The sequence below is a fragment of the Zootoca vivipara genome, chromosome 6 (assembly GCF_963506605.1).
Source record: "Zootoca vivipara chromosome 6, rZooViv1.1, whole genome shotgun sequence".
NCBI classification, from domain to species: Eukaryota; Metazoa; Chordata; class Lepidosauria; order Squamata; family Lacertidae; genus Zootoca; species Zootoca vivipara.
The window spans coordinates 5286853-5294826 of NC_083281.1; the positions used below are offsets into that span (position 1 = coordinate 5286853).

General features: G+C 49.0%; 1 protein-coding gene across 1 annotated transcript in view; it reads left to right on the top strand.

The window, feature by feature from the left end:
• LOC118086030 (interleukin-6 receptor subunit beta-like) overlaps positions 1–7381 on the top strand; it is a 32221-nt gene extending 24840 nt beyond the window's left edge. Inside the window, exons 10-14 of the mRNA XM_035117238.1 lie at positions 927–1073; positions 2228–2371; positions 4743–4839; positions 6364–6445; positions 6863–7381. Of these exons, the coding sequence (XP_034973129.1) occupies positions 927–1073; positions 2228–2371; positions 4743–4839; positions 6364–6445; positions 6863–7381 (989 nt within the window). The remainder of the gene's footprint in view (positions 1–926; positions 1074–2227; positions 2372–4742; positions 4840–6363; positions 6446–6862) is intronic.
• The last annotated feature ends 593 nt before the right edge of the window (positions 7382–7974 follow it).

Below are 7974 nucleotides of genomic sequence, written 5' to 3' on the forward strand. Positions count from 1 at the left end.
TATTTTTGGTACTTCCACAAACCGGGGTTCCTCCACCCAGTGGCGTAGGAAGTTGCTCGGGCACCCGGCGCGGCAAACATGACGTGCACCCGGGGGGGGCGGCGGGGTGTCGCTACATGCGCAGCATTGCTATGCGCAGCATTGCTATGTACATGCGCAGCATTGCTATGTACAACATATGTGTCGCTACATACGACCATACCTGCCAAGTTCCTCTCTGAAAAATGAGGGACCGGACCAAAATTAGCATGCCGGAAGTAGCGCGGCGGCCATTTTGGAACTGGGCGGAGCATGCTCAGAAGTGACTTTGGATGCTGCTGTGCCCAGTTCCAAAATGGCTGCCACACCAGAAGTCGCGCTGCAGCCATTTTGGAACTGGGCACAGCAGCATCAAAAGTCACTTCTGAGCATGCTCCGCCCAGTTCCAAAATTGCCGCCGCGCCAGAATAAACCGGGGGGGAAACTAAAAAAATCCATTTTTTCGGCTGGGGACAGCAGGAGAAACGGGGGTTTCCCGGGGAAAACGGGAGACTTGGCAGCTATGCATACGACGCATGCATCGCTACGTAGCGGGGTGCCAGCGCAGCCGCTCACGCTGCCCCCCAAAAGACGGAGCTAGGAACGGGCCGCCCCCTCTGCTCCCCCCTTACTATGCCCCTGCCTCCACCACCTCGAAGCCTGCTGCCATTTTTGGCTCTGAAATGAACGGCACTCAAGTCCTGAGCGTAGGGAATAGAAGGAACAGAGATTATCCTGGATAGACCAGAAGGAATGCAAGGCAGCAGTGTAAGGATAAGGAGAACGAACCCTGAGTTTCCTGGAGAATTTAAATGGAGCATTCGATTTGTGTGTCCATAAACCGATGCTCATCTTTCACCCTCTCCTCTGCTCTCCCCCCTTCCCCTCCTCCTTCGTTCCTTCTTCAGCTCCTCTCCGTGCACCGACTTTATATCCCGTCCAAGTCTGGAAGTCTCAGGTCGAGTTGCAGTGGGAGATTCTCCCTTTGGAGGAACGCGGCGGGGTGATACGAAACTATACTGTCTTCTACAAAAAAGAGGGGGAAGACGAGCATAGTAAGAGTGTGCTTCGTTCTGTCCTGACAGGGAACACACACATCCCATTGCAAAAAATGTGGCTGTGGTTGCTTTGACATTTTTTTAAAAGACGCACCAAGTTTCTAGACCTTAAGGCGCGGGGAGGCAAACTAAGGCCCGGGGGCATACTAATTCGCTAATCAACACGAGCGACTGAAGTCAAGAAAGAGAGAAGCTTGGTGGCCTCTATAAGCCATCAGCATGGGCGTTGCAGTGCTGTATTTTCAACTCTGAAATGCGCAATTGCTTATGTATACCTGAAGAAGCATCTCCACTCCCATCGTCCATCCCGGACACTGAGGTCCAGCTCCGAGGGCCTTCTGGCAGTTCCCTCCCTGCGCGAAGTGAGGTTATAGGGAACCAGGCAGAGGGCCTTCTCGGTAGTGGCACCCGCCCTGTAGATGTGTGCTTTGATTTAAAATGCATCTCTGGGTTATTTGTGGGACATAGGAATTATTATTATTATTATTGTTATTGTTATTATTAATTTATACCCCACCCATCTGGCTGGGTTTTCCCCGCCACTCTGGGCGGCTTCCAACAAATACCAAAATACATTAAAATATCACAGATTTAAAACTTCCCTAAACAGGGCTGCCTTGAGGTGTTTTCTAAATGTCAGGTAGTTGTTTATCTCCTTGACCTCCGGTGGGAGGGCGTGGACAGCTGTCCATGGACAGCTGTGAGTCCAAAATGACTCCCAGGCTGCGCACCTGGACCTTCAGGGGCACAGTGACCCCATTCAGGACCAGAGAGTCCCCCACACCTGCCCACCTCCTGTCCCCCCAAAACAGTACTTCTGTCTTGTCAGGATTCAACCTCAATCTGTTAGCTGCCACCCATCCTCCAACCGCCTCCAGGCACTCACACAGGACATTCACTGCCTTCACTGGTTCTGATTTAAAAGGAATTCATTCATTTTTCTCTCTCTCTTCTAAATATAGTCTGGCCTGCCACACGGTCTAAGGAACAGTGGGCAGGCCCCCTGCTGAAAAAGTTTGCTGACCCCTGCCCTAATGGGAAGCCCAAAAGCACAACCCAAGCACAAATTTGCAGAGCAGAGCCGCCAAGGCTGGTAGGCATTGGTAGCCTTCTTTTTGCTTCAAAGACAGCCCCTCTGTCTTGTTTTCCAGCGGCGGTGGTCCTGGACAACTCCATCCATGGCTACCTCATTGAAGGCCTGGTTCCTAGCTCCGTCGTGACGGTCTTCATCACGGTCGCCAACGATGCAGGGAGTACAGATGGACCCATTCTGAGCATCCACACCAAGGACTCCGGTGAGGGAACATGGTGGCGTCTCCTGGGCTTGGATTTCCTCTCTGTCCCTGCATCCGAAGTGTTGCCACCTTTTCCATTCAGCCCCGTGCATGCGCCTTTAATAGGGCCCTGTTCCGCCAGGCAGTAGGAAGCTGCAATCCTGGAAGCTTCCAGACCATTGGAGTCCATCGAGCAGCGTGACGACACCCTTACAATTTATTATATAGCAAGATAAGTTATGGAGAAGCAGCAGGCCCTCTCGAGATCCTGCAACTTTTTGTACTGATCCACAAAACTATCCAAGTGACTAATTTACTGGATGCCCCCTCTAAAAGAGGCAGCCGTGGGGTTATTTTCATACAAGCCCATATTTTACCCCCATTTACTTGCTCGCTACAGTTGCCCTACACTGAATCAGTCAATTTGTTTGTTTGTTTGTTTGTTTGTTTGTTTGTTTGTTTGTTTGTTTTATATGCATTTCTTATACATTTCAACAGAAGGGGTAACCGAAAGTAATAAAAACTAGGGTGGGGGGAAGAGCTACATATTACATATTCTATTACAGTGGTACCTCTACTTACGAATTTAATGTGTTCTGAACACACATTTGTAAGTCGAATAAATTTGTAAGTCGAATCCCATAGGAATGCATTGGGAGAAAAAATTCGTAAGTCGAAGCAACCCTATCTAAAAATTCGTAAGTAGAAAAAATCCTATCTAAACCGCATCCAAGATGGCGGACGGAGCTCCATTTGTAAGTAGAAAAATTCGTAAGTAGAGTTATTTGTAAGTAGAGGTACCACTGTACGTTCAAAAATACAATCATTGGTGGATTTCCCTTTCTCTCCTTCTTTGGTTCCTTTTATCTTCCACGTCCTCTCGCCTCTTCTTAGTTTCCCCAATCTTTCTCGACTCCTCCCATTAATTCTAGTTTTAACTGAATGTTGCTGAAAATACTAACATCCTGCCAGGCTAATTGTCTGTTTATAATCATTTTTCATATACAGTCGTACCTTAGATCGCGAACGCCTTGGTACTCAGACATTTTGGCTCCCAAATGCCACAAACCTGGAAGTGACTGTTCCGGTTTGCCAACGTTCTTTTGGAACCCGAACGTCTGATGTAATTACGTCCAAAAAAAAAGGGGCTTCTGGGTTTGGGGAAAAGGTCTATTTGAACATTTTGCTTTAAGTTCATTATAATTCATTTCCCAATAATCCTTCATTATACTGCAAGACCACCACATGCGGTAATAATAATAATAATAATAATTTATTATTTATACCCCGCCCATCTGGCCGGGTTCCCCCAGCCACTCTGGGCGGCTTCCAACAAAACAGAAATTCTAAAATACAAAAATCCATCGAACATTAAAATACAGAAATCCATCAAACATTAAAAGCTTCCCTAAACAGGGCTGCCTTGAGATGCCTTCTAAAGGTCTGGTAATTGTTGTTCTCTTTGACCTCTAGTGGGAGGGCATTCCACAGGGTGGGTGCCACTACCGAGAAGGCCCTCTGCCTGGTTCCCTGTAACTTGGCTTCTCGTAGTGAGGGAACCGCCAGAAGGCCCTCGGAGCTGGACCTCAGTGTCCGGGCAGTACGATGGGGGTGGAGACGCTCCTTCAGGTATACCGGACCGAGGCCGTTTATTCCTTCTACCTCCTTACATTTCCATTCAGTCAATTTAGTTCAGTATTGCCCGCACTGACCGGCAGCAGCTCTCCAGGTTTTCGGGCAGGAAACCTTGCTCATCCTTGCTTGGAAACGCCATCGGAGATTGAGATTGAGCCTTTCTGCTTTCAAGGCAAGATGCTCCACCATTGATAAATAACCTTTATCAGCTCATACCAAAATAAAAACTTAGTTGGTCTTTAAGGTGCTACTGAAGGAATTTTTTTATTTTGCTTCGACTCAGACCAACACAGCTACCTACCTGTAACTAACCTTTATCAGGTTTGCCTCGCTGTGGCTCTTGCACATCAAATTCTTGTTAGAGACACAAGACCAGGCCAGGGGGTGATTTTGGGGTCAGTTGGCAATCCCACCTCATTTCATTCATTTAAAGAACAATTGAGGGGGGGGGGCATTCTCTGGGGTGTGTGTTGCAGTGTCATTTATGTAACAAAGGATTTATAATGAAGCGATTGGCTTCCGCCCCCCCAACACATACCGTCTTTTTGGCTCGAATGAAGTCATCTTTCCAATTTAAATCTGTATGACCTTGTACGGTAGCTGTTTCAGTTCGGCAGTCCTGTGTAATTCTATGAAATAAATAACGCTGCGGCTGTATCCCTGTGGACGGCAGGAGGGTGGCATTGGTTTCTCTTTGCCGAATGCCTCGGCCTCCGCGATCTGAAGCTCCCTCTTTCTCTCTCTGCTTTCTCGGCAGATTACGGCGAAACCGAAATTCTCTTCTCCGTCCTTTGCGTGGGGTTCCTCTTCATCCTCCTTGCTGGATTCCTGGCCTGCCTCTGGAAGTATCGGTTGTGCGTGTCCATAAAGTATCACCTTCCCCTGCTCACTTGGTCCAACCCGTTGTTTGCTAGGGCTCCCAACTTTTTCTTCTCTCGCTCTTTTAAAAATAACATCCTCTGGGGACGGCTGCAAGGAATCATTTTGCCGCTCGGCACTGCATGACTCAAGGAAACACCCAGGAGATTGCCCGGCCTGTGGGAAAGTCTCTCCCTTCTGGACTACAGCTTCCATCGGCTCCAGCTGTTGTAGCCATCTCAAACTACAACTACTATGAGCCTCAAGCCACCATGGTCATTTCAAACTACAATTCCCATCAGCACACCGACTTAAGTGTTGTCATGCAAAAGTACCCGGAGAGAACCAGGTTGGCAGAGGCGGGCATGCCCCGTGCCAGGGCTCAGTGGGGCTTCCTCAGAAGCACATTCCGGAAGCCTGGTGCCACCACCGAGGCAGCCCTGTCCACACACACACACACTTCTCCTTCTTGAACTCTGGGCACCACAGTTCAAGAAGGATACTGACAAGCTGGAACGTGTCCAGAGGAGGGCAACCAAAATGGTCAAAGGCCTGGAAACGATGCCTTATGAGGAACGGCTTAGGGAGCTGGGTATGTTTAGCCTGGAGAAGAGAAGCTTAAGGGGTGGTGATATGATAGCCATGTTCAAATATATAAAAGGATGTCATATAGAGGAGGGAGAAAGGTTGTTTTCTGCTGCTGCAGAGAAGCGGACACGGAGCAATGGATTCAAACTACAAGAAAGAAGATTCCACCTAAACATTAGGAAGAACTTCCTGACAGTAAGAGCTGTTCGGCAGTGGAATTTGCTGCCAAGGAGTGTGGTGGAGTCTCCTTCTTTGGAGGTCTTTAAGCAGAGGCTTGACAGGCATATGTCAAGAATGCTTTGATGGTGTTTCCTGCTCGGCAGGGAGTTGGACTGGATGGCCCTTGTGGTCTCTTCCAACTCTACAATTCTATGATTCTATGATTCACACACACCCAGCTCGCACGAGTCTCATTCTGCGAAGGAGACACTTTGAAACTGGACCATAATCTTCTGCCTGTTAGGATGAGATTTTGTTGCTTGGGCTAAGCAAGGAGAGGGAGGGCTGGTGCTTCAGAAACTAGATTTTGCTTTCCTTTTTAATTTTCCGAACTCATTTCAGCTGAAGTCCTTTTTTTAATTAAAAGAAACCTCCCCCTCCACTCTTTTAACTAAAGCAGTGGTGTTCAAAGTCCGTTCCGGGGGCCTAATCCGGCCTGCCGGTCTGTGGCAGTTTATTTCCTGGGGTAAATTCCTAAAAAAAACAAAAAAACTCAACAACTTCAACACCAAAAAAGCTAAACAACTTCAATCCTTAACATCCTTAAAACCACAAAAAAGCTTAACAACTTTGGGGTAAAATCAGGGGAAAAAAGGTCAACAACAAAAGGTCAACAACTTTGGTCGGCCCTCACAGCCCTTCACTTCATCAAATCTGGCCCTCTTTGAAAAAAAGTTTGGACACCACTGAACTAAAGTCTCTGAATTTTTCAGGCTTCGGAAGTACCTGTGGCCACCGATCCCCGACCCGGCAAAAAGCAATCTTGCCACGTGGGCACCGCAAAAAATGTGTCTGGTGAGTAGCGGCGCTTGCCAGTGTTGTTTGGGTGGCTGGCTTGGATTGGCACAAAAGGGATTTCTCTCCCTGCCCCCGGCAGTTAAAGGTGCCTCCAAACACAGCCTGTCTGTGACCTCAGAGCAGTTCAGCCAATCACTGAGCGGGGGCATTAGAAACCCATTGGAGCGCAGCCCTCAGCCCCCAGCAAATTAGGACATGGAAGCGATGGCATTAAGGGCTCACGGCCAATGGGATCATTGGCCAGCACAGTGCATCTGTGACATAAGGGCAGTTCAACCAATCACTGAGCAGAGGCTGTAACAATCGCTGGACTCCAGTGAACTGCAATGCAGGCATTACGCAAGTCCAACCAGAGAGTCAGAATTTTTAAAGGATGCCCCTTAAAGCCCCTTCTTGTCCTCCCTCCCACTTTAGGATTTCTCTCCTTGTCGCCCTGAGAAATGGCATCGAGATTATCTCACCTTGACCATCAATGACCTCCTGAGAGTCCTCCCCTCCCAGTCGGAGGAGATGGGGAGGAAGGCGTTTTTTGGGAACCAGTGGCTGGTCGATGTTCCTGGGCCTTTGCAGAAGTCGGCCCCAATTATCAGAAACAGGAGCCCCTCCTGGGGAAGTGGAGGGGAGCCCCAGAAGCACATGTCTGCCTGGAGCCGAGTGGACTACGCCAGAGTCATTGTGGTCCAGAAGAACCATGGTCTGAAGGACCCTCAGAGAAGTCCTCGCCATTTGCGGTCCCCCTGCACGCGCCAGGATCCTGAAAACTCTGCTCTCAGATCCAAGTCTGGCCAAGGAGTCTGGCTGCAGAATTTTACCTATGAGGCCTTGCTAGATGTTGGGCCAGATGTGGGTGAATTTCCACTCCTGGTGAATCTGGTGGAGGGGATTCTCCACCCGACTGAAAGCCCACAAGGGACTCCGAGGAAGAAACCCTAGCATATCTCGCAAGGGTCTTGCAAGACCTCAGATAGGAGCTTTCTCGCTGCTCAGCTTCAATGGCATTCTCGTAAAACTCACCTGCCGGCAGGCAAAGGTCTCACAGCCAGGCTCTGCAGGGCTCAAAATTCCTGCGATCACGTTTGCTTGTCCGAGCTGCCGGACAGGTCCGGCGGAGCGCTTGGCTTCCATCTAGCATGCTTGGCTTTCGGACTGCTTGCGTTAAACTGCCAATAACTCGGCGAAGGTGAAACTCGTTGGAACGAAAGGGGAAAAGGGTTGGGTCCGACGGCTAATATTGGAAGTGGGTCGGTTTCGGTTGCGTATTACAGAAGAAACGTCTTGAAATAGTAAGATTTGACCATGGAACCAGTGGCTGGGCTCTTGATCAATGCTGTAGATCTCTGGATTTCCTATAGGACCCCTCCTCCTCCTCTTAGGATTCTCCATCTGCGTTGTACATTTAAAGGAGTGTGATATTGCGCAAAAGAGTCACAGCTTCCCCAAAAGAATTCTGGGAACTGTAGTTCATTAAGGGTGCCCAGAGTTGTCCCCTCACAGAGTTCCAATTCCCGGAGTGGTTTAACAATCAA